The sequence below is a fragment of the Miniopterus natalensis genome, chromosome 14 (genome assembly GCF_054644295.1).
Source record: "Miniopterus natalensis isolate mMinNat1 chromosome 14, mMinNat1.hap1, whole genome shotgun sequence".
Taxonomy (NCBI): domain Eukaryota; kingdom Metazoa; phylum Chordata; class Mammalia; order Chiroptera; family Miniopteridae; genus Miniopterus; species Miniopterus natalensis.
Genome location: NC_142094.1, coordinates 10202316 through 10229416, shown reverse-complemented (window position 1 = coordinate 10229416; position 27101 = coordinate 10202316). Strand labels below are relative to the sequence as shown.

The window sequence follows — 27101 nt, the reverse complement described above, 5'->3', positions numbered from 1 at the left end:
CTTATAAAATATAGGCATATACAGTGATTTCTGCTACAATGTGAGTTTTTATAATACTAACTGGAAGTATAATTAATTAATTAGGGAATCTGAATTACATTGTGAAAACTGCTCATGGTCCTAAAGAGATGGCATCACAGGAAGAAAAGCTGTTGCTGGCAGCACAGCTGTTTTGAGTGCTGTTATATATTTATCAAAATAATGAGTAATAAATATAAGGATACAAAGTACTGAGCTAATAATGCTGCTGGTGATAGCAGTAAAGGGTTATTGCTCTTAAAAGCAAACTAAATGGCTGTATTGCTCAGATTTGTTTCTTATATTTTTAATACATTGAAATACATATAGGAAAAATGACTTCGTATGAAGCTAACCCCTGACTCTTCTTTCTCCTCACTGAAACAACTGCCTTTTAAATATAATTTTGGATAGCATGTGGATTCTTAAGAACATACTTACCATGCTAAATTAAATAAGAAATGTACTACAGAATTAGCAGTACCTGTCCCCCCAAAGCCAACAGCATTCCTACCTACACAGTGGCAGCTCTAGCAACAAAAGTCAGGGTCAGGAATGCTGAAATGAGTGTTACAGAAGTAAAGGCATGGGTGGCCACTGCCTGACCAAGGAACTTACAGATGGAAGACAAAAGGAGCACACCACAATACTCTTCCACAGCAATACCCTGAATGTAATAACAAATAAGCTGGAGATGGGAGAAGGTAACAGAAAGACAGATTTAGAAGTCCATCTACCATGAGAACTGATAAAGTATGGGCTAAAAGAAAAACAGCAACCTAGTACAGCATTAATTGTGCTGCAACACCCACCATAGTTTTGGGCCGTAATCAATGGGGTAAAATCAGTATCTAAAAAGCAGCAAGGTTGGTAACCAAATTCAAAACTGAAATGTATGCCTCAAGAAAATAGCTCTATTTCTCCTCAGCAGTAGAAATCACTGTAACAGAGGACGAAATTAGGCCATTAAATCTCGTTAAACTGACTGGAGAATTAGAAGACGGTAGAGGGGCAAACAGAAGCCAGCAGGCCAAAGCCCGGGCCAGTATTAGAAGCAGCGTCCAAGCTCAGCCGGGGGCGTGGGGCCGGGAAGGCTCGGCGGAAAACAGAAGGGGAAAGGAAGGCAGGCAGAGAAAAGTACTTCCAGGATTTTTACCAATACTTTTAAAAGCATACTTAGCTATTAAGAGTAATGGAATCAAAAAGCATTTCTAAATCGAGTTCCCAAACGTTTTCCTCACCTCTTCTGAAAAAGTTCTTAAACATACAACCTGTAACAGCGCTGAATTCGTAATTTCAGTGACTCGGAATCAGCTTTATCCCGTTCTAAAGAATATTTGCCACCTAGGAGCAGTTGGTTCTCTTTTAAACAGTGCCTATTAAACGACTGTTTTTACTAAGGTGTGAAAATACCCGTCTCAGACACACGCTACAGGAGCGCGGCAGCACACCTCGCACCGCACCCTGCTCCCGCCTGGAACCGTCTCCCAGGGGAACGGGAGCCGCGAGTGTACAGACGCCCGAGTCACCTGCGCGGCCCGTGCTCCGCCAGCGGCTCCGGTGCGCAGGCCCTGCGGGGCCTGGCCTGACCTGGAGGACAGCGACCGGGCTCCGCGTCAGGCCGGGACTCGGGGCGCGGCCCGGTGTGGCGGCGGGAGCCCGGCGTCGCGCTCACAGAGGGAGGCAAAGTGGAGGCTGTGGCTGCGCGGAGACAGCGCCGCGCGCGTCTCAGCAGCGGCGGCGAGCACAGCGAGAGGCGGCCGAGGGGCGGCCCGCCCGCGCTGCGCCCAGGGGCCGCGCCGCTCTATGGCCCCGGCGGCGGCAGCTGCAGCAGCAGCAGCGCGGCCGGCTCAGCGGCCCGCGGCTCCGGGCGCCCTCCCCATCCGGCCCGCTCGCCCTCACCGGCTGTCGGTCCGCTCGCTCGGTGCCCGCGGAGCGCACAGAAGAGCAACGCCGCCGGCCGCGCCCCGCCCCTTTGTGACACCCACCCAATCGCTCGCCGCCGCTCACGCTGCCCTCCAATCAGGCCGGGCCGCCGGCGCCGGCGGTTGCTGGGGAGCCGGCGCTCCCCGCGTTCCGCGGCGGCTGTCGGTTAGGAGTGGCCCGGATGTTGACCCTTTATTACTAAGCAGACACCTGACCAGCGCCCAGGCGGGCGGCCGGAGACCGCGCACGGGCTGCCGGGACGGCCGGGTGGGCCGGGTGGCGAGGGGAGCCCCAGGCCCCCGGGGCAGGTTTCCGGAGCCTGGGCGCTTCCAGCGTCCCGGCCTGCGGGCAATATGCGACCCGCATATTCTCTCCCCTCACATTCCTGCAAAGTTGTACTGAAACCCTACTTGACAAAAGAACAAATAAAAGCTAGGAAAGGAAAACAAATGGCCCAGACTTAAGTCTCAAAAAATCTGAACCTGTTCCACTAGTCTACTCTGCTTCCAGATTTCTGCCTTATTTGTAAAATGAGGACATTACCTACCTTAGTTACAGAGACTGAATAAAGGAACATGAAAAGCGCCTGCCGCAGGGCCAGTAAATGTAAGTTCCCTTCCCTTTCAAACCTCTCAAAATAGCAATTTGCATATTTCCTAACTCTCTCTATTCCTCTCTCTCCTGAATTCCCTGGAATCAATCCTAGTGGCAGATCAGATTTGATCACTCTAACAGAACACCATGTTTGACAAATGCTCAACGAGTCAGACAGCACAGTGGGCTCGGACTCAGCGGAAGCTACACAAATAACCAAGGGGCAGAGGCGGACGGACCAAGGGGCAGGGGCGGACGGACGCACGGACGCAGGGCGCCGAGGCCAGCAGCTGCTGGGCGGGAGCCGCACAAAACCTGTCACTACACGATGAGCGATGTTATAGCGCCCGAGGAGGACGGTGACGGCTTCAGGGCTGGTGACGCCGACCTTGCCCACAGGACGGTGCCACTGTCACAGACACTGCGGAGCACCGCGATGGCACGCACCGGAGAACACAGGCGGCGCGGGCAGCCCTCCCCGTGGCCAGCGGCTGCCGCAATGGGCACCGGCCACAGAACACTCCGCAAGTGCAGAGCTCCAAGGAACTGCGCCGCTCTAGAGGCTGACATCTCCAGCCTCCGTACTCCCCCTGCAGTTACCTGGGTTCATTCTGCATCTTTTACAAAATGCAAAGCTCCAAGGAATGGAAATGGATGTCTGAGAGCAAGGATCAGCAAAGTATTTCTGTAAAGGACCAGATAGCCAGTATTCTAGGCTTTGTTGGCCATCCAGCCTTTGTCACTACTCAATTCTGGCATTACAGGTAGGGTAAAACAGCCACAGACAATATGTAAATAAATGGGTATGGTTGTGTTCCAATAAAACTTTATTTTCAAAAACATAGTGAAGGGCCATAGTTTGTCAAAGCTTCCCTTAGCGGACCTGTAGAGATATTAAAAGAAACCTCAGTGGAATCAGAGGAAACCTTCTCTCCTATTGCAAAGACTCGTGAAGTAGGTAATCTCTCGGCCTCTTCCTCTATCATCTGCCCAGGCTCTAAGATGCGGCTCCCGTCCATAAATAAGGAAGCCTCCTGGTCATCAGTCTGGCATTTGCTTGCCACCTCTGGGATTCCTTGCCCACCCATGAAAGGCACAAATAAGTTTCTTCCCTAATACACCCTAAATAATGATGTGGCTCTACCAAGGCTAATGAAATTAAAAGTTTAAAAAAAATACACTGTGAAACATTTATTTTTGTTTTGCAGTAGTAAGCATGATTAAAACCAGTGCAGAAAAATACAAAGTGCATTTGGAAAGAAGTGAGTGCGCTGTTTCAGTATTTGCTTCTTATAATTCAGTTAAGACAGTGAACAGATAAGACAGCATTATTAACTCAAGGACGCAGCTGAGGAGTGAGATGCGATACCCTGTATGCTCTACTGGCCTCCAAAGGCATTCAAAGGATCATCAAATATGTTGGCCACCTTCTGTTCATTTCTTGGTTCAGGTGCTGCCTGTGAAGATCGACTTTTTGGTTTGGTTGTCTTAGCCTGGATACCAGAGGAGAAGATATCATCTTTAAAAAGAAAGAAAAAGAATTGCTAAATAGGCCAACATACAAGCAAGCAAAACAGCTGTAAGATATATCTACACAAACCCCCAAAGACTCAAGTCTGGTAACAGAATGGGGTACCAAAAAACACTAAGACAGAGCCAAGCCTCTTAGATTCTGATCCTGGCTCTGCTACTAATTAAGTTTTATGATCACATACAAGTCACAGGTTCTCTCTGAAGACCATTTTCTCAGCTATGATGGTATGTGTGTGCACATGTGGGAGAGGAAAAAGGGAAGAGGAGCTGCAGCTCCGATCCAGCCCCTGACTTTACTATCTGGGGCATTATACTTATTTCAACATTCTTTCCCCACTGGATTTTAAAAGGAAAGGGCAATAAAAATAAGCAAAAGGAAATCCAACATAGAAGTCACCCTTCTTCAGAATAAATGCATCTATCTGAAGCATCTCAATCCTAAATCTTTTTGACTACATCGTGTTTAGTGTTTCACTAACTCTAGTGTTTCATGACTCATCTTACTCAGTAACTTTACTAACCCAGTAATGTTACTGGTAGGATTCTATCTTACAGAGATTTTATCATGAGTAAATATAGATATGCACACACAAATGTTAAATACCATGGCATTACCTGTCACGGAGAAAACTGAGAAACAATCTAGGTCACCCTCAAAGGCTAGAGGCTAAACACAAAGCAGTACCACACACCCACTGAAAACAGGGGAGCAGATCCCTACTGACATAAGGCGACATTTAAGTGACTAAAAGGAACAGCAGAATAGGTAAAGTACAATCTTATTTTGGAAAAAGTAAGTATATAAACCTGTAACAAGATCAGCATACCTGAAAGAATACAACCTAACTCTCAATAATGGTTACCTCTAGGGTTTGTTTTCCACATTTTACATTTTCTGAATGGTATTAACCTATCATAACAGGTATATATTACTTCTTTTGTAATAAAGAAAGTCTCTCTGCACCCCATGTAGTGGGAAGCAGATGCAGACAGAGCACACCAGCTTTCTACCAGTTAACCCCAGGTTTCGACCTGGGAGAGAGAGGGAAGGGAGCAGAAAATATACATCTGGCCTCAGCCCAAGTTCTACCAACACACAAGTCATTTCAGAAGCCCTACATTTAGGGTTATGAGGCATTTGGCTTGCCCATTAATGGAGCTGTTACACCATGGAGTGAAAATGAGCATATTACAAACACAGATCTTTGGTGAGATGTAAAGTCTGAGTTATAACCTGCTTTCCTATTTAGTCCTGTTCTCCTCCTGAACTGCCCTTCCATTCTCTGAACACTGACACCCCTTCTCCAGCTAGAACTCTGACTTAACCAACTGCATCATGCCTGAGGCAGAAACCTCTGTCAACTTGACATGAGGGGTAGTTCTGATCCTCCTTTCATAACATCAGAGTGTTCAGACTTGTCAGAGATAACTGGCAGGGGGCACAGTAAGATAAAAGTTAAATTATACTTAAAGGTCGAATTCTGGGCTCCTTCAAATCCTTGATTTCCATCATACCTAAAAGCTATTTCACCAAAATGATAGTCCATCTACTTATCCATCCTCAGCCTAATTCCAGATTACACAGCAAGCCAAAGGAAAACCACTGGGGAACATTTTCCAGGAGCAGGCCAAGATAAAGGTATCAGGAGAAACACTAAGCCACTGAATGGTAATATCCTCTGTGTCAAACCATACTTACCCATATCATCATCAAATATAGATTTAGCTTCCACCTTCTTTTTGGACTTTTCTTTTGGTTTTACAGTTAGGTCAGCAAAGATATCAATGTTATCATCAAACAAGTTGGGTTCAAATGTTCTTTCCTTCTCCCTTGTTTTTTGTAAGGGTTTAACTGCTTCTGTAGCAAATATATCATCCTTATTAAGGTAAAAAACAAGCAAAACAATATTAAGTCAAAACCTTTTTACTAAAAACACTTATTTTGACAAGTTGCAGAAATGCAAACTGCCAGTGTCTGGAACAGCCACGTGACCTGTCCCCTTGGCGAGACTTCTGCCTGGCCCAGTACTTCTCATTCTTCTAGTCCCAGCTCAAAGGCCAGCTCTAGAGAGAGGCCTTCTCTACCAGTCCTACCTGCAGGAGCGCCTCCCACCCCTGCCCGTTCCTCCCTCTGCACCACTGCCCTAGGTTGTTTTCTTTGACACTTAACATTAACTGATTTATCCGTTGCCCTTAGTCTGTACCCAATCCCCTCCCTGAGGAGCAGAGCACTGGTCCTAATTCACCTGGTGTCTCCAGCACCCAGATGTTCAACGCATACCTGCCCAGTGTCACTGGAGGCCTATAGTCTGTGCTCAATCATCAGCTAGGGCCTGCTTCCCCAAGAACTGGAGGTTAAACCCTCAGACCACACCAATGCTGCTTTATACATGTCACAGAGTAGCAGGCCAAGGAAGCTGACTGAGCAACATTCTGATAAAAACTCTCAAAATCAAGATCTACATCAATGATTATGGCCAGCCAGCAATTACTATGTATGTGAAACAAAACAAAAAACTGTTTCTGCCTAACTTTCAGAGTTATTAATAAGGTAACCTAATTATAATTACTAAGCAAGTAGATACTGGGTAGCAACAAACGAGCCTAATGTAATATATGGCTCAAATGAGCCAACCGGTATTTTCCTTCATAGAGAACCAGGCATGAAAACAGTTACATCCTATTACCTCAAAAATATCTTGTGCTTTTGAAATGGCAGCTTGCTGACCAGTGGATTTTGACTCATTCCTCTTGCCTTTTTGATCTTGGAAGAGACAGTCCTCAGCTTCCAGGAGAGGGAAGGGACTTGTTTCCTTTGCTGGTTTTGGTTTAACAGACTGAAAGAGATCGTCATCACTGCCTGCCTCACCTAGAGCAGGAAACATGGGGGTCTTTTCCTTACTTCCTCCTGGAGGGTTAGCTGGGCTCTCTGTTGCCTTTGCTTTGGCTTTTCTTCTTCCCGTGGGGGGAGCTTCAGTGTCTTTAGAAAAGATATCTTCAGAATCAAAAAGGTCACCCCCAGGGGGCTGACCCAGAGATTTCCCAGAGGGGCCTCTGTCCGCTCCAGGCACCAGACCACCTGTCCAAGTCAAAGTGGCAGCAGCTTTTGCCTCCTCGGAGCTATCTTTTCCACCAGCTGCCCTGGGCTGTGACTGACAGCCAGCTGGGGAAATGGCACCATCTGCCAATTGTGCAATGGATCCTCTGGGGACACTCATGTCCTCAGCCTCACTGGACTCCTGGGCAGCCAACCTAGCTGCACGGGTCTGCGGTCTGCGCTTCCCTCTCACTTTAACCCGGCTCTGCAAGGACAAAAGACCACATGTTGATTTGATGATTAAAAGAAAAGTGCCCAAAGCTAACACACCATATAACCAGCAACTCAAAATATTTCAAGGTTATCTGGCCTACCTCAATCAAGGTATTATCTAAGAAACAGAGGAGGTTATTTCTTAAGATTTCTAGAAGTTTGATAGCTCCTGGTACTCTAAAACTAAGTCATTTTAATCCTTTAGTATTCCCCATTTTTTAGTCTTTTGAGGGCAATTTTTATTCAATTTCATACAAAAGGCTTCATCTGCCACTAGAACCTGCAGTAGAAATGTTGGTGTTGTGTGTCCCATAACCCTCCCTGGTCCCTACTCTGCCTACAGTTTAAATGTGGATATAATTCAAACCAAGAAAGAATAGGGGAAATTCTGGTACTAACCTTTATTAGGGACTAACCTAAAATCACACTGCAGAAGCAGGGAGATATCAAACAATTAAGAAAGAGAGGTAATCTAAGGTGCTCTTTTCTTCAAATCAACAAACAGTAAATTCAAATGGTAAATACTTCACATTAAAAAAAAAAGTAGCTTAGAAATCAGAACTCTTAATATAATCTCAAATTATGAGTCAGTTATTGCAATAATGCAATATTTGTGATATTTTCCAAAATATACAATCAAATAGCTTTGAGAAGGTATAAGCTCCTTTGGGCAAAGTACTTGACTGTGTTTGCCTATTTCAAGGTAATTTACCAAATAATTTGAAGTAGCCATTTAAACTTAACAAAAATAAAAGCTAAAAAAAGTAACAAAAGGAAGGATATTTTATTTTTCACGAGGAAAACACATATGGAAACACCTAAAATGAAAGTATCTGCCAAGGTTATATCCTAGGTACTGTCGCTTACTCAGAGATCAGCTAAGACCTTCTAGGGAAGGAAGAAGACCACATAGAACAAACGAGAACCAACTAAAATGAAAGCAAAACCTCAGAGTTCACAATCCACGTGGCATAAGTCTACAGTCCTGTGGAATAGTGTGGCCCATACTAGAGAAGGGAGCTCAGGACAAGGGGTAGGAGGGGAAACATGACAGAAGCAGTGAGGTCTGAGTAGAGCTGTCAATGAGGATACAGGCCCCGCTCATGGCAGCAGCCGGTGGGGGGTGCCAGAGGGAGGGTAAGAGACTGGAGTTTAAGCAGACAGTGTGGGGTGAGTGGTGGGGAAACTGTAAGCTCCAGCTGGCATAGACTGGGAAAGGCTTTAATACCAATCCCAGGAGCTCTAATGTCCTCTTTGGGCAGTGAGGAGCCAGCAGAGGAAGGACACAATCTGCTCTGTGTTTAGAATACCTCCCCAGTGGCAGTGCAAAGACAGCAGGGAGATAATGGGATTTCACTGCGGCTGCTGAGCAGAATGTAAATGTAAATGCGGGCAGTAAGAAAGTGGATGCAGAATTAGGGAGGTGGAAGGGCACAGAGGCTGAAGGAAAGATAAGGTACCTCTTTCAAATGGAAAGTTGGCCTATTGTGTGTAACTGATGAACTAGAAAGAAACATACAAGTTGTCCTGGCTAAGAAAAAAGCAAGCAAGCAAGAGAAGGTGGCTTCATCACCTTGTTTGCACTGTGTAAGGTGTCGGCCTGAGCTGGAAGATCAAAACTCACACCAGCCTCCCCACTCGCAGGAAGAGTGGGTCTACTTTCCACACTCTGGATTCTCCCAGGTTCAGATGAAGGAAAGGCCGAGTCTGGCAAAACAGGATGCATTCCAGAGATCTGGGGAGCCACTGCAGGCAGCAAGGCTGCTGGGTTAATTGCTAAATTTGCCTAAAGAAGAAAAATAAAACTTACTTGTAAATTTTCTTAAACACAGCAGTCTACTACTATTACTGTGACACATGGCAAGAGACTCTGTATATAATGAGTAACACAAGAGGAGAAATGCAGGTGAGTCTCCTCATTAAGTCTTAGAATTAAACAGAGGGTTATACAACTGTGCCCACCAGTGGGCCAAAGAAAAGCTGTTACAGATGCAGCACACAAGAAGCAACAACTGGAGAGTGGGGAAGAGATGAGAAAACACCTGGCAGCAGCTGACAAAAGTAAAAATCCAAAGAAGTGTACAGATGCCACAGGGCAGGCGATGAAGATTCCAGACATGTTATAATTACTTGTATTTTCCAGATCCGAGGGGATGGCTCTTTGGTTTTAAATGGAGCGGGACCTGGTGAGTCCTGTGTGAAATTACAGTCAGTTAAAAATCCATTGAGCAATAGAACTGTGTCTCCTGGATTACGTTTACACCTGTAAATCAATCTGTGCTGGAGCTATCACTCTCTTAACTCTCCCATGGGAAAGGCACTCAGCTTTCTCCTGGCCTCACAGCGTTTCACTAACATTATTTCCTTTACACCCCTCATCCACTGTGTAAGTGGACGACTGTCAGGCCCCACATGGAGCAAAGGGAGACAGATCATGAGTAAGATGCATGAAAACTGCAGTGTACCAGAGCACCAAAACCTGACCAGTTGGCAAAACAACAATGTTAGTTATCCCATGCAGCAAATACTACAAAACACACAGAAATCTACCCACAGCCCAATGCACTAGTTCTAGGAGCAAAAGCAGCTGACACTTGGGACGAGTCACTGGAGATGTGCTAGTCCCAGTCCTTGTTTCACGGCTCAGGACACTGGGGCCTCAGTGAGACATCCAGGGAAAGCAGTGAGCCAGAAGCAGAAATCCGGTCCAGTCCTGACCTCTTAAGAGGCCCTCCATAGGCAAGACGGCTGAGGACAGAGACCTAACAGCAATGACCTCAGAAGAGGGAACATGAGGAGGACCAAGAAATTGGGTGTAACATATATTTTATTCAAATGTAATTCTACTTCAAGACAGTCCAAAGGGAGAAATAGGGGATCTAGTGGGGAACAGATTCTTCACCCCACCTTAACTCTATCTTGGACTAGAATTTAGAAATATTACAAAAATAATAAGTAGATTCATGGGGCTGGACTGTGGAATGAGAAGACAGATGAGTAAGGATGAAAAAAATACAGTAAAGAAAAAGAGGCAGCCCTAGGCGCTATTTCCTTCTAAACTGAGAGAAGCTGAGTACCCCAGGTCAGATTGAGGGAGTTCCTCTGTACTGGGAGGCAAACAAAAGCTCCAAGTCCTTAGAGATCAGTTCTAACCTGAGGGGTTTCCGGTTTCCATATGCTTTTTTCTTTGCTACCTTGAGTAGATTCAGGATGTTTCTGGTTCTTGAAAGAGCCAACAGAGTGGTCTTTTTTCGCTACCCTCTTCTTCTCTGATACCTTCAAACGAAAAAGGACACCAGAAGTTTGTCAGGTATCTTAGTCATTTTAAAGAAAAGTCATAATGCAATAGAAGAATCTGGGTTCTGAGTTTTAAAGTCATTTCTCAAATGAAGGTTGAACTAAATCAAAGGCAGCATTTCAAAAAGAGCATTCTAAAGACTGACTTTCTCAGAGTCCTCTCTGTGATAAAAAGAAAAAAGAGTACTTAGAGTATCTACTGGGACAAGGGAAATGACGCATACAGGCGAACACTCAGACTTAAAGCTTTGTACCTGAAAAGCGTGAATATTTAGTGCTGTATTGTATGCACTGACCTTTCAGTAAACTTAAAAATCAAACAGATGTGCAATAGAAGACCCTGGTTAGTTAATGTTTTCATGTTAGCCAGGAAACATGAGATGGGGACAACAAAAACACTCGTTAGCACACTATTTGCCACTCATTTACTAGTAAGCCCCACAATTCTCTGAGTATTTTTTTAATTGTGTAACTAGACATTAACTTCTTTTCCCAGAAGCCTTCCCACACACCCCAGTATTGAGAATCAAAGGCTAGTACCGAAGGCTGGGACTTGGCAGAACTGAAAAGGTCTTCATCTTCATCATCCCCGAAAAGGCTCCCAACACTTGGCTCTAACGTCTAGAACAGATGAAACTCAAATTCAGTATCTAAAACCAAAACAACTTACAAAGAGCTAGAAAAATTGCTGAGATAGTATTTAATACAATAACCCAGCCATGATGTGGACAACCATTTGGCACTGACCCTGGTATTTTTGGTGCCAGAGAAAAGATCAACATCTGGGTCATTGTCCTTCTGGAGCTTGTGACTAAAAAGGAGCTCTTCATCCTGAAAGACACCTGTGCTCTTGGGGCGGGCATCAGGATCGGGACTCTGGAAAAAAGAGGGAAGTTCATGTGTCTTTAGACTTCTAAGAGTTATCGCAAGGAAATCACACACAACTACAAAAATGGAACAACGAAGATACCTCCTGTGGCTTTATTTACAATAGTGAAAGGCTGGACACAGCCTAAGTGCCAATCGGAAAGGGAATGACATTCACATACGGGAATACTATGCAGCTACCAAAATTAGTTGATAATATATAAATACAGGTAACACATACATAACCTGGAAAGATCCTCTTTCAACCTTTGTGTAGTATCTGAATTTTTTACCTAAAAAAAAACCTATTAGAGTTCCATAATGAGAAAAATTTTAGAAAAATTAAACTAGTTCTCTCCATCTCATTCCCAAAGGGAAGAAGAGACAGCAGCTGACTTAATACCAGAAACTACACAAGTGGTCAAGCATGTATCCCTAACCTGTCAGCATCTCAGTCCAAAGGCCTGGCACAGGTGTAACCAGCCAGCCTTCCCTTATGCCCATCCACCTCCTAGCCCACCTCCTTCAGATTCAGAACAAGTTCTGTTTTCCAGGATACCTGATATTGAAAGTTACTATGTACATTACTTGGTTTGACATTATAATGCCCCAGACTTGACACTGATAAAGAAATCCTCCCCTATTTCTTTAGTATCACATTCACAAATTAAAAGAAAAAAACTCCTGACAAAATGGGTCACATTAAAAAAATACCTAATAATTATTATTATTGATTATACATAAAAACCAGTGTAACACTGAAATTCAGACTAAATTTTTCGCCCAGCTGGCATGGCTTAAGAGTTGAGCGTTGACCTATGATCTGGGAGATCGCAGTTCAATTCCCGGTCAGGGCACATGCCCAGTTGTGGGCTCGATCCCCAGTCGGAGGTGTGCAGGAGGCAGCCAATCAATGACTCTCATCACTGATGTTTCTCTCTCTCTCTTTCCCTTTCTCTTCCTCTCTCTGGAACCAATAAAGACATACTGAAAAAGAAAAAGAAAAAAAAGACTAAATTTTTCGTAACTTAAAAAAACCACAGTATAAAATCATCCACAGCAAGAGACTGGAAGAAAATGTGTTGCTGAGGATGTGGAGAAACTGGAACCCTCAATTCTTCAGCGCCCCCATGGCAGGACTGACACTGTGAAATAAGGCTCTTTTACCCTCCAAAAGACTCTAGCCTTTGCCACTTCTGCTCACCTTTCCTACTTCTTTCTTCAGAGGCTGGATGCTGTACTGATCTTCTGCTTTACCCTCTTCTTCATCAAATAAGCTAAGAACAGTTTTGGTTCTACTTTTGGTTCCTCTGTCCAGCTGTGATGATGAAGGAAATAAATCAGAATGCTTGACTGCTTCCTGAGCAGAGACAGTCAAAGGTGCTTCCTGAAAATGGGAATAATAAGGAAAAAAATAATAACACCTGGAAATACAAATTCTGTTATGGGGCCTTCCAAGCTCCTCACTAATCCAGGAACTGCCACATTTGCATGGTTCAGGGCACTGCGGCTCATCACATCTACTCCCAGGTAATGAAACACTGAGGGCAATTCTTGACTGACTACTCCAATGGAGAGTCTTGTGCAGACAATTTATAGCCAAAGATAATTTTTCCAATCATTTTAAAACCAGGTTCCCTCATTCCTACCAAGGGATATAGGTCAGTTATTACCCTGATCCACATAGATTGCTCAAGAGCTATAAATAACTTCTAAGTCATACAAATAACACAAATACCAATCAGTGGGAGTGGATCATGTACTTTCTAATATTTACCTAATACACAAGTCACAGGGAGAAATCTAACTGACAAAATGAGACATTTAAACTGCAGAAGGCTTACATTGTATGCAATTAGGAGAATCTCTAAAATAATGCTAAAAAGAAGCACTTATTCTACTCGTTCAACAAGTACCACATTTCAGGTAAGTTACCACTGAATGTAAGAACCATAATTACTGTATGAACCGCCACGAAAGAAAAAACAGCTTCCAATTAAACATGCCATTGACTGTGAAGTGCATCTTAGTTTCAAAGTGGTTAAGCTGTAAAAAAAATGTGCTTCTTTGAAGAAATGTCATTTGGAAAGTGACTACCATGTGCAAGGTAATATGCTAAGTACTGCAGATAATGGTGAACAAAACAGACACTCAAGGAACTTATACTCAAGCAAGGGAGATAGCAGCACCACAAGCAGTTAGAGTGCAAGTGCGGAACAGGTTGTGACTGGGGTAACTCCAGGACTACAGGAACACAGAAAGGTCCACACTGAGATCATAGGAAGAGCATGCTAAACAACAACTCAGGTACAAATGAAATGTGTGCCCTGCAGTCCCAGGAGCCCCAAGAGGAAAAGAGCATGCAATGGTCTTCACACAGGCCCTGGAAGAGAGACTGAGCCTGAGCAGCTGAACAGGGTACAAGAAAAGTCAGAAAAGAAGGGAAGGTTTACAGAGACTGACGGCAACTGTGATTTCCAGATGCAGCCAGCAGCCTCATTACCAGGTCTCTCCTGCAGGAAATGACAGCTCATCCAGGAAACGGAAGCTCATATTTTAGAAGAAAAACAAATTTCATTTCAATTCATAGCCAATATCAATTAAATGAAAAAAAGAGCAAACTAAAATCCTCTTAAGACAATCATTCTAAGTACAGGAGGGGACTGGAAGGGAACCAGGGGTAAGAGAGAAGAGAGCAAGTTAGAAAGAGCAGACATGCAGAGAAAAACAACATGAAAAGATGTGGAAGACCACACTAGAGGGAGAAGGGAAATGGGCATTAGCACAAAACGACGCCAGTGCAGTGGAAATGGGCACATCCCTGTGTGCACATCCCTGTGTGCACATCACTGTGTGTACATCCCCAGGTGCACACGCACCTGAAGAGTCTGAACGAAGAGCCTCGCTGAAGGGTCCTGAAGGCTGGGAGCAGAGCTGTTCCGCTCTACACTTTTCAAGGGTTTTCAAAACTTTTGACCAATGAGTCATTTATTTTCTGTAGTAGAAAAATGTAAGAGCGTGTGTGTGCAAGTGTGGGTTTTACAAGGACACAATACAAACATTATCAGAATATACAAGAAAAAAAGTCCACCTTTTCTGTCTCCTCAAGCACATGAGTGCTCCCAGATTCTGACAACTCTCTGGCACTCTCAACCTCCTTGTCGAAGGGTTTCTCTCCAGGTTGTGCCGCCTTCTCTGAGTCTTCATCGGTGAACAGCAAAGGTGGTACCTCAGGGACCGTCTCTTTTTTCTACCAAAAGATGAGTAAATGACATCCTCATGAAAAGTATCAAAGGAACCACTTGAAAATGGAGTACAGCTGCCATCTCAGAGGGACTGCCTTGCCAGTCTTACTCCTCAAGCCTCGGGGTAAAACTGAGCAAAATGACCTTTGGGCTGGGCCTAAAGCAACACTGTATCCCAAACAACTATTTGCAAAGATAACAAGAAAGCAGAAATTACAACTAGGACTGAAAATTAGAAACATTCTTTAGAATTAGCATCACTGTCTTAGCTTATCTGCATCTATAAAATTCCTTCCTTAGCTTATTAACACCAGAGAAACTCCTTCCTTCTATTCATGTAACTGTTTCCCTTTCTATTCATGTAACTACTCCCCTTTCCTTTTGCATAAATACCCCTTGTCTTGCTTCTAATCAGCATGTCAGAACGCTATCTGGGCTTCTGCCTGAATCAGTGCTTCCTGAACAGCTAATTCTTTTGGATCTCAAATAAATGCTTGTTACCTCTCACTTTGGCCTTTTTATTTTTAGGTTAACATTCAAAAACAAAAACAAAACAGTGCCCTTGTCTCTCTCCCATCCCCCCCGGGTGGGGGGCCTTCCACTCTCCCTAAAAAAATCAATGAAAAAATATCCTCGGGTGAGGACTGACCAGAAAATAAATAAAAGAAAAGTGTGTTGGGCTATCACTGCAATGCGTAGAACAAGCAGAAACCACAGTCCTTGAGGGAGGTGGCAAGATAGACAGGCCTTGGCAGAAAGCCAGAAACCCATCAACTGCCCCAATGCTTTCCCTTTTCCTTACAGCCAATTAGCAGCTAGACTGAAGGACAATGCTTGCCTCCAAGATTTACTTGGTATGCTTCAATTGTGTTCCCTTTGCTCACACATTCATGCTAACAAGACTGTCCTTCAGGTAACCCTCCCTCCTTTATTTATTTATTTATTTTTAAGGGAAAGCAAAAGTTTATTGGAGAGGAGAGACAAAAGCTCCCCAGGCAGTGAGAGGGCTCCCAAACAGGTAGCCCCAGCCTCCTTTATTTAAATGTTAAAAACACACCCCTGGGTGGAGATTTAACATGCTAATGAGACATAGGAATCAATAAGAACCATGTAGTTCCACTACTCAGGCCCAAAGAGTTCCCGCCTCTACATACTTAGACATGACTCGGATGTACCCTTTCCTGCCTCAACTTCTTTAAAACAGCTCCCTGGGCTCTGTTCGTCTCCCCAGGCTCTGTTCAGCAGCAGCAGCACTTCCTTCCTCCCACTGGATGCTGTTTCCCTCACGTGCACGAGCTTTTTAACATACCCCTCTCCTGAGTACTATTTCTGTGGTGAATTCCCTTGATTTCCATCTGGAGAATTCCCAAGAGCCTGGATGCCAGTAACACTAAAACAGGACAGTGGAGGGGGCACAAGCAAAAAGAAGAAACAGACACTACCCTTGACTCGTAGACATGGCTCTTCAGTTTCTACTACCACATCGCTGGTACCTGTCTCCCCTGTCTCAACTCCACAGATACTGCAATCCCTTAGATCCTTACCTGGGCCACCAAGACAATTACTAGTCTCCTTTCTGCCTCCCTCCTCTTACATTTCAGCTCTATAACATCTTCCAGAGCTGTCTTGCTAAAATAAAACACCAGACACGCAGTTTGCATTAAGCAAATGCTAACATGACACTCAACTGACACCTCACTATATCCCCCACTCGCTCATCTGCACCCCATGAGACCTCACTATTCCTTAAACCTAATGTAAACTTTCACTCTGCCATGCCTGCTCCTGTCTGTAGCAGCAAATCCTCCTCTTTCAAGGTTTCCTGTTCTCTTCGGTAAGGATCAGTTCCTTCGTTGACAAGAGTTATTACTTATATCTCTAGCCCTTACTTTCTTCTTAATTTGCATTAATAGCTATCACACTTCTGCTTGTCCATTTACAGTACTTGAAGAATCATACAGAGTATTTCCACACCACCATAAAGTGTTTTACATCAAGTGGGGCTTCAGCACAAGATGGCAAGCACTTTGCCCCATCTCTCATCTGTCCCTTATCTGGGAGGCAGGCATTTCAGAGACTAGGAAACTGAGGATATGTGACTTGACTAAAGTTATCAGCATTCTTGGGGAAAGTCACATCAGAAATTCTTGAGAAAAAAACTATCATACTACTGGACTAGATGGGATGAGGTAGTGAGCTTGAAGCAGTACCTAAATGAATTAGGAAGACAGATTTGGAAACTACAAACGAACACAACTATGACAAACAAAATTATGAATGAAGTAGGAATAACTGGGTAAGGAGATTTTCAGTTATTGTTAGGAAGAGATCCTTAAAATGCATAATCATTTGGACTTGAATAAAAGACTGGAAACCCACAAATGAGTTTCAGAAGAGAAAAGGCAAAACTGAAATAATTAAAGGGGAAAAATGCTGTGGAATGTGGATTTACTGAAAACTACATATAGCTTTGATGCAAGTTGATGAGGGTGAAAAACGAGAATTACGGTGAAACATATTCCCCTTCATATAACTATGGGCCTTAAACCAAGGAAAACGCTGCCCAAACTACTAATTTTAAACCTGCCTAAAGACAAGCCGTCTCCTCATCTTTGTCATAAGGTTAATTTTCTTGATAGGTTTACAAGTCAGTCACATTTACCTTACTTTAAAATATTCTAAGATTTCTAAACAAAAAATACCTTTCATATACTGCATCTACAGGTGATTTTATTTCACAAAGGGTAAAAATCATGTGTACAAGTTGTTCAGCTACTTACGGTGTGTACCCGACCTTTGTCTTATTTAACAATCCTAGCACTATAGGCTTTACAGTTTTACATTTCCAGAACTTTCCCAAGTCATTAGATTATTGCTCATTTATCCAGGGTAGAAATTACTATTTATAATTTACAAAGAAAACCATTCCAATTTCTCAACTCTTTTAACCATGGAGCCACTAGATGTCCTATTTAGGGAGATGCAAGTATAGGTGATTCAAGGAAAGGATTGTGAGCACCTTGGAAGCACTGCAGAGCCTGAGCCTGGGAAGACAGCATGCTCCGCAATGCTGAATGCTTCTCCTCCAAGCTGTGCACCCCACTTAAAGGGAGGGTGGTTAGGAAAGAGTTCTTCAGTCATTAACTGGCGCGTGCCTAGTCTGGGAGCTTTCACAGGACAAGTTAACATTTGCATTCTGTCTGAAAATATGAAGAATTATTTCCAGACAAGAGACAACAACCTCTTCTGGAGTATTCTGGGGCAGGATGAGTCACCTGGAGTACATGGTGGAGAGGCTGGACAAGATGAGTCCAGTTTGAATGAGATTACAGGTGGCATGGTAGGCTCTGCTAAGGTACTGTAACTAGGGGATGACAGGACCATCATGTTCGAGAGAACCAGGGCAACGGGAAGGAGAGCGGATGAAGGCAAGGAGCACTGACAGAACAGCCAGTTAAGAAATTATCTCAGTAGTCCAGGCTAACAGTGACGAGGCAGCAGGGCAGGAAGAAACATCCCTGACAAACATGCAGACAACAGTAGATTTCTCCATGAGTGGGAAAGGGTCGCACACGTCTTGGCACAGCTACACGGTGGACTATTCTACAGTAATGGCAAAGAGCAGCATGACAAATACGCTGCAGGACAAAAAAACAAGGCATAAAAATGTACAACACGCTCTGATTTAAATTTCAAAAATAGATGTACATACTTAGCAATAGACTGAAACGACCAACAACACGTCGTTACCAATGATTACATCTAGGAGGCGCATGAAATGGGGACTCTGCAGTCTCTATACATTTTTAAAACATTTTTTTAAGAAAGGATGCACATATCACTGTGTAATTTAAAATAAACTTTAAACAAAAAATACTTAAGAGGTATGGAAGAAGAGCCAACTGTCACCCTGTAGAACACAGATAGTCCCAGGCTCATGCTGCCATATCCCCCTTCTCTGTACCCCAAGGAGAAGCGGTGTACCTAGGAAGGTGTGGGTATCAGGAATTCGGTCACCCATCGCTGGTGGGAGGGGGAGAGTCTTCTCCATCGATCTCGGGGCAGGAGTTGCAATTTGTGTTCTGTGGCTGCTCCCGTGCAGGAGGAATGCTGGGGGCTCATCTCTCCTTCCCCGTCTTGCATGTCTTTCTGCCTCTAATATGCTGAACTGGAGTGGCCTGAGGTTGGGGCTGAAGGCCCTCATGGCAGGCTACAAGCCGGTTTGATTCATGGCCATTTAAGCTAACCCAGCTCAGGCAAAGGTGTTCTTCATGGGATCTAGCTTAAGAAGTTCTAAATTTCCCTCTGCGACAGGCAGCAATAAGACTGCTCAGCCTCACTTTGTTCTGTGCACACATATGCCCTTAGGGAATCTGTAGGGAAGGGATAAGTGACAGGCCGCAGGCAGGACTCCCGAGTGCCTAGGTTCCCTGAACAAACAGCATCACAGTGCCAGCTCCTCTCGCTCTTCAACACTCCTTTGGACACAGCTAACATCAGGACTGGCTCAATGCTTTAGCTTATGTGACTATGGGAGTGATGCCACCTAGGTGTAACCACTGGAAGGGTATTTAGACCATGGGCCACCGACTGGCTACTTTTTTTTATCACATACTTTACAAAAATGTTTTAAGCTGTGGTAAAAAACACAACATAAAATTTACCATTTTAACCATTTCTAAGTGTATCATTCAGTAGTGTTAAAAATATTCACACTGTTACACAACCAATCTTCAAAATTTTTTCATCTCACAAAACTAAACCTCTGTTCCCATTAAACAACTCCCGATTTTCCCCTCTCCCCAGCCTCTGGCCACCACTTCCTGCTTCCTGTTTCTATAAATCCAACTAGTTCAGGTACCTCATGTAAGTGGAATTATACAGTGCTTGTCTTTCTGTGGCTAGCTTATTTCACTCAGCATAATGTCCTCAAGATTCATACATGTTGTAGCATGTCAGAATTTCCTTCCTTTTTAACGATTGGTTATTAAATATAAACAAGGACCAGAGTGTTAGTACTTAAAACATGCTCCTAAAAGAGAAAATTCATGCCTTAACCAGCCTGGTCTAAGGCAGAACTTGTGCAGCTGGCGCTGTACCTGGCAATCCCCCCAGGACTGCAGCAGTGCCCTGCCCCGCCCCCCGACTGCGGAGACCTGCACCGGACACTGCGTGGGCTGCACCCCACGGAGGAGTCCTTCTCTCCAGGCTGCGCACGTGCACTTGTCTGTAACATACCATTACCCAGAAGACCTCTTTATAGAACTACGCAGACTAGTTTTCCATTACACTCAGCCTCCAAGGTCAAGTTCTAGGAAGTGACTCAAGGAAGAATCACTATTTATGTAACATCACTCACGGATATTTCCCGAACCTAAGAGGTTAAGAATACCGTTGCTGCAGGAGGAAGAGATGTGGGAGGAGAGCCAAACAGAGAGCTTCCACTGTCAGCGTCGTCTTCAAAGAGAAGTGATGCTCTCTGGGTCTTCTTTTGGCTATACAAAGAAAAGTCAAATAAAAGGCAAATGTGATGTTAACAAAAAAACACCAATATCCTTTCTGGGCCACACCTATAGGAACCCACCTACCACTGAAATATCTGAGCCATGTTGACCTTACAAGAGGTAAGCAAACAAGGAAAGCCTTTGAAGGAGGTGTAGTTTGTAAACCAGCAGCCTCTGTCCCTCATCCTCATGTACAAGAGGCCAGGACCTCATCTTGTCCCTTTTCAACTACTTTTCACTCAGTGGAGGGACACCGGCTGTTAGCTTTTCCGAGCCACACACACTCTCAGCATTCACAATCGGAGCACTCTCCCACTGATTCCCATGGCACAGGACGAGCCAGAGAGCAGGAGGCCTGTTTCCAGAGTGGTCAGGAAGGCAACTGTCAAGAGACTGCAGGGCCAAGGCTGTTTTGGGCTGAGCCCTGGCCCGTTGTCCTGTCACCTAACCCTGTCTTTCCAAGTACCTTTCTGCCCTTCCACACCTTCTCTTCAAACCCAGCACTCATCCCATTCCATCCCCTCCCCTTAACCCTTCATCACATCAACAGTCACCCATTTCCATACCCAAAATGCAAGCACAGCTCTCCTCCCATCTTCCTCTAGCCTGTCTTCACCTATCTCCTCACCTGGGGTTCTTCCCTGGCCCCTAGAGAAGGCAGGCGGTAAATGTCTGCCAGAACAAACACTGATAAGGACCTTTTAAGGAGAAGAAATATAATAGTGGAGGCTTAGCAATGGACATGGGGAGTCCAGAATAAGTGTTCTAACTAGTAAAGGGTCAAGTTCCAGTTTTCACTATGTGATAAGCAATCATCCAACTAGCATACTAAAAAATTACCAAATAATGAAAACTTTAAATTCAATTTTAGCTGGATAAAATAACACTAATAAGTCATTTCAGTAAAGTGCCCACCATGTCCATCTATTTACATTAGAACATAATTAGCATATACTCCAGTAAGCATATGCATCATTATCTTTTTTTTTAGGTTTAATTACTAGCGAGGCAAAATCTATGTAGTTTATTCATTAGTTTAATATTGATGTCTGCCTACATGTTTTAAACAAAAACCTTAGGACCACTGATTAGGGAACACAACTAACCAAATGGGTGCGTCCACTTACTTAACTAGACACATAACTAAACCATGGTTAAAATTAAGTCCATATCTTGAAGAAACTATAGAAACAAAGAGCCAATTCATAATGACATAGTAAGATAACATCTGATGTGCCTTTAAGGATACCTACCAATATAAATTTACACAAATTATAACCAAAATATTTAACCACAAGATGATAAATGACCACAAAGTATTTTTAAAAAATAACTATCTCAGCCCAGCCAGGCATGGCTCAGCAGCTGAGCATCGGCCTAGGATCCAGGAGATCACAGTTCGATTCTCGGCCAGGGCACATACCCGGGCTGCGGGCTCGATCCCCACTCAGGGGCGTGCAGGAGGCAGCCGATCAATGACAACTCTCTCATCATTGATATTTCTCTCTCCCTCTCCCTTCCTCTCTCTGAAAACAAAAACAAAAAATTATTTCAGATGCCTGAAAGTGCAGAAATCTCATTAAGCAGCTATAGCAGGAAAAACCTTATATAGTGGTACCTCGGTTTTTCAAACATCTCCGTAATGAACATTTCCGGTTACAAACACCGTAAACTTGGAAGGAAATGCTTCAGTTCTTGGACAGGCCTCAGAAGTCAGACATGCCACACGACTTCTGCTGAGTGCAAGATCTTGAGGCCTAGCTGTCGGCTGTTGATCCCTCAGTTTTCAAGCATTTCAGAACTCGAACGGTCATCCAGAACAGATTACACTCAAAAACCGAGATATCACTGTATATGATTTCCTGAACAAGTAATTTCTGAACAAGCAAATAAAAAACCCAACCCACAAGAAAACGTTTGATGACAAGTTCTGAAGGTAAACTGGAGAAAAGGTAGCTTTTTGTGGGGCATTGAGAGCTATAATAGGAAAGAAAAGCCAGCCCTTAGCCTTGGCCCTCATTCCACACTCTCAGGCTCTCCTGGAGGCCTGACCTCAGATGAAAGATATGCTTGCTGCTCAGTGAGCTAGAGTGTTTCTTACTGTAAATAACAGACTAAGTATTTTGATTTATTTAAAAAGTACAGATATCAGAAAACATTATGATGACCACAGAGTTTATGGCTTAAAGCAGGATACTTCTGAGAATGAAAGGGAAAATTATTACTAATTATGCAGGAATGACAGGTACAAACAGCAGCTGTCAGGCAAGCCAGGATGTTTGAATGCCCCATGTATGAAGCAGCATTTCACAACTTTGTTAGGGTTACAGATCTTTTTTTTTTTTTAATGATTTGGAGATATAATTTACATACCATAAAATGTACCCTCTGTAGGGTACAATCACTGGTTTTTAGTGACTGTACCCTACAACTATCACCAAAACCTAAGTTCACAGTGTTTCTATCAACCCAAAATGAAACTCCGTACCCATTAACAATCATTCCCAATTCTCCTTTCCCCCCAACCCCAAACACTAATTTACTCTGTCTCTATGGACTTACCCATTCTGAACATTACATACACGTGGATTCATACATGTGTCTTCTGCGACTGGCTTCTTTCAGTTCTTACTGCTGAATAATAGTTCACGGCATGGATATAGCATGTTTTGTTTACCCTTTCAATCAGTTGATGGACTTTGGGGTTATTTCCAATTTTGGGGTAGCATGAAAAATTCATGTACAAGGTTTTGTGTGGACATGTTATCATTTCTCGAGCATACACTTCAGAGTGAAATTAAGTCATATGGTAACTCCACATTCAACTTTTTAACAAACTGTTAGAACAAAGTGGCTGCGCCGTTTTACATTCCTGCTAGTAAAATGCATGAGGGTTCCAATTCTTCCACATCCTCTCCTACACTAATTGTCTGTAAAAGCTTTTTTTGAAAATCTGATAAAAGCTTTAAATTACTTCTTAAGAAAAATGCCCATACACTAAATTTTAGAAACAACTTCTGGACCAATTGGAGAAGGAATGAGTCTGGAGCAGAGAAAGCATTACTAAAAGCCAGGAACTGTGTGTAGCGGGTACTGGACCCTACAGGTGAGACATGATTCCAGATCTCTCAACTTGTGGCCGTGTGTGTGGTGGGGGGTAGACATGGAAACAGTAACTTCTACACAATGTAGAAAACCGCTCAAGTAGGAGGAGCATATACAGATGAAGCCAATTCTGCCCCAGTCTCCAGCCCTACTCATTTCTTCTCACTCTCATTTGTTTGGCTTACAGAAAGTTTTTTAAAAAAGAGGCCTTAAACTCAGTCTTTCAAGAAGCTGTCCAGGTAAGGAAGAAGAGTGGAGAAAGAGAGACAGAGACAGAAGAAAAGAATGAAATGTTATTTCCCCTACATTCATGACAATAGATGGCAAACATTTAGATGTTTACAATGTACCAGCTATTGTGCTAAGTATTTCATATCTGGATTTCATTTGATCCTATGAAAAAAGTACTATTATTATTTTTGTTTAATGAGGAAACTCAGGTCCAGAGAGATTAAGTATCTTGTCTAAGGTTATTCAGAGAGGAATGTCAGGGCCAGAATTTATCATCAGGTCTTGGGACTCCAGAGCCTATATTCTTAACCTGAGGCCAAGGATACATTCAGGGGTGAAGCCATGGGGGACAAAATGAGAAATTGTGACACTGAAGATATCACAATATTCAGAGAGAAAAATATGAGGTGCTTTTGGAACTATCATATCAAAATGAAGGCTTAACCGCACCAATGATAAGATTTACATGTCCAATCAATTGCCTCTTTCTGCTACTATGATTCAGCTGAATTTCCAAGTGATCACTTAAGGTTCTCAAGAGAAAAAAACATATTTGCAGAGGAGTTACTCTGAATGCAGAGCTCATCTGGCAGCAGGTTACACCACCAGTCACAACCCATGCTCACCCAACACATCCTGCCAGTTTGAGTCCAAGTATGAATGAAGGTGAAGCGCCACCTATCTCAGCTAAGGGGTACCAGCAACTTTGTGACTCAGCTCAGCTCTGCAGAGAACTATCCTCCTCCTACCAGTATGTTGTTCAATGCTGAGCAGATTTCTATCCAAATGACAAACTTAAGTACCCTTGACCAGTCTTAAATTTTTTAGTGTATCCCAAAGGAAAAACAAAAAAGACAACAAACTGTACTAAACTCCTAATAAACTAAGGAAAATAATATTTTAAGGTTGAAAAAAATGACAGAAGAAACTAAGTAAGGACCAAACAAACAAACAAATCCCAGTACTGGGGAAGAATCCCTTGCAAGTGAAAGTCAGACACCCTCCTTTGTATGACGACCAGGCAACGAATGGTTAGCAGCTCACTCGGTAAATGACAGCCTGCACACCAAGTACCTTACTTGTTACCACAGACTCAGGTTACATGACTTCAAACGATGACCCTCACCTGTCCTTAGCAATAACAAACAGATCATCCTCATCATCTTCCTCAAAGAGGCTGGTCTTTTTCAAGGTCTCCTGGTCCTGGGTGGTCCCAGAGTCCGTAAGTTCGCCTTTAGACCTGTCGACAGATGCTGAGTGGGTCTGTGAATCAGTGACAGTCCACTGGTCCTTAAAACAGAAAATACATATTAAAATCCAGTGGCAACGTAGTCTAAGGAACCTAGGAAGTAAAATAAAATTTACATTCATTAGACTAAGTTGTATTTAAACTAAGTATTGCACTAAGACCATCACACTTGAAGAAAGCTGATGTCAGAGTCTTTCCTTTGAACTCAAAACTAGACAGCTGGGTACTGACATCACAGACCTTCTCGTGTCTTAACTCTCCACTGCCTGCCACGACGTTTCTCCTCTCTATAGCTCTGCTCTGTGTGAGGAAGGGAACTAGTCCACTTTAGAGGACCAGAATTAATTAAAGAGGGGATGAGAAGGAAGAGGAATGTTAAAAAATGAATCAACAACTCTGAACTTTGGAGGAAAACATTTTAATTTAAAAATTCCAAAGCAGGCTAGAAAAAAAAATGTATAAAAAAAACTCATGCTATGCGCATGCAAACACAACACAATAAAAGCTGCTAATGACCCTTCTACCACTCAATCTGGACCTAAAGAGCACAGCAGAAAACCTCAGCTGACTATGCTCACCCTTCAAATCAAGGAGCTCTCTTTTTTTTTTTTTTACTGTCTTTTTATTTTATTTTTAAATTTTTTTTTGTTTAAAATATTACAGATGTCCCTTTTTCTCCCCAATGACCCGTTCCACTCCGTCCTTTCCCCCTCCCCAGTCCCTCTCCCCACCATTGTCCATGTCCTTGGGTTGTGCATATATGCATATAAATTCTTTGGTTACTCTCTCCCCCTCTACCCACCCGCCCTCCTCCATCCCTCTGACATTCATCAGTCTCATCTATGCTTCCATGTCATTGAATCTATTCTGTTCATCAGTTTATTAAGTTCTTTAGATTCCACGTATAAGCGAGATCATGTGATATTTGTCTTTTGCTGCCTAGCTTATTTCACTAGCATAATATTCTCCAGGTCCAGTTCTTGAGTACTTGCTTAAACACCTTCCTGACCGGCTATTTCGAGCCAGAACTCGCCTGTGCAGCCAGCTACTTTGGTCAGTAAGGTGTTTAAAAATATTTAATGTAAGTGCAGAGACAAATTATCTCATGACTGGTCAGCAATGTTCGGATATGGAAACACATGTGTACTTGTGACCGGCCAGCAAGGTGATTAAGTGGTCCCTTGGTCTCTAGAGTTTAGAGCTTTGTGAATCAAAGTGGGGTCCACAAGCCAGTAGCACCTGTTACTTAGAATCTCAAGTTCCACCCCAGACTTTCTGAATCAGAAGCTGCACTCATAAACAGATGTCCAGGGGATTTCTTCACATGTTATGGTTTGAGATATGTTCCTTTAGAATAGTGACTGCATGCCAGACTCCCTGAGAGTTTTAGAAAATTCCAGTGACAGGCCATACCTCCAAAAAATCAATTCACAATCTCTAGTGGTGGAACCCAATATTAGCCCTCTTTAAGGTTCCCCCAATGATCCCAATGGGCAGCTAATGTAGACTCACTGTTCTAGAACTCCAGTCTTAGCTAATATTTCATTTTTCCCTGGTAAGAAAAATTCCACCAATAGTTGGCCATTACTACAGGGAAAACGACTAACAATGGAGAAAAAAGAAAAGAAAAATCCATTATCAATTCATATGTTTGAGTAGAAAAAAGAAAATTATGTTGTGTCACTTTAAGTTGCTTTCAATACAACATTAACATATCTATGATTCATCTATGCACCCCATACCTTCATAACTTGCCTATGTTAAAATAAAGAAGAGCAATTACTATAATACAGGAAGATTTTTAATATCATTATGTTTAAAGTCTTTTTCTATACAGCTAAATCCGAACAGCAGCTAAACCATATCCACTACTGGCTTTGCTAAAATGTATCCAGACAGTAAATGGAAATGTTAAGACTCTAATAAAAAAGGAGGTAAATTTGCATAGGATATTCCTACCACGTCTAGATTCATGTTTTTTTGTTTGTTTCCTAATTTTCAAGATACTTTATTGTTAAAACAGGTCACAACACTAAGCCGCTGGCCTGTGCTGCCAACATACAAGCTACAAATGCTTGCCTGGCAGCTGAGGGGCACTCACAGTAGCATGTTTGAAAATTGAATAAAAATCCATATAAAACAAATATTCAGTTACAACAGGAACACAGATTAGATTCATGCTCTTGATTAATAAAACACAGTGACCACGTAATAAGATAAAA

General features: G+C 43.2%; 1 protein-coding gene across 2 annotated transcripts in view; it reads right to left on the bottom strand.

The window, feature by feature from the left end:
• Window positions 1-3347: 3347 nt before the first annotated feature.
• Window positions 3348-27101, bottom strand: part of LOC107527939 (WASH complex subunit 2-like) — a 58329-nt gene continuing 34575 nt past the window's right edge. Inside the window, exons 19-30 of one of the 2 annotated variants that reach the window (XM_087824259.1) lie at window positions 24757-24920; window positions 20183-20285; window positions 14637-14795; window positions 12750-12932; window positions 11426-11554; window positions 11219-11299; window positions 10535-10657; window positions 9512-9574; window positions 8955-9167; window positions 6759-7373; window positions 5771-5948; window positions 3348-4057 (exon numbers count right to left, since the gene is read on the bottom strand). In XM_087824259.1, the coding sequence (XP_087680385.1) occupies window positions 3918-4057; window positions 5771-5948; window positions 6759-7373; window positions 8955-9167; window positions 9512-9574; window positions 10535-10657; window positions 11219-11299; window positions 11426-11554; window positions 12750-12932; window positions 14637-14795; window positions 20183-20285; window positions 24757-24920 (2151 nt within the window). In that variant the 3' untranslated portion in view covers window positions 3348-3917. The remainder of the gene's footprint in view (window positions 4058-5770; window positions 5949-6758; window positions 7374-8954; window positions 9168-9511; window positions 9575-10534; window positions 10658-11218; window positions 11300-11425; window positions 11555-12749; window positions 12933-14636; window positions 14796-20182; window positions 20286-24756; window positions 24921-27101) is intronic. The other variant, XM_087824260.1, reaches the window with a different exon arrangement.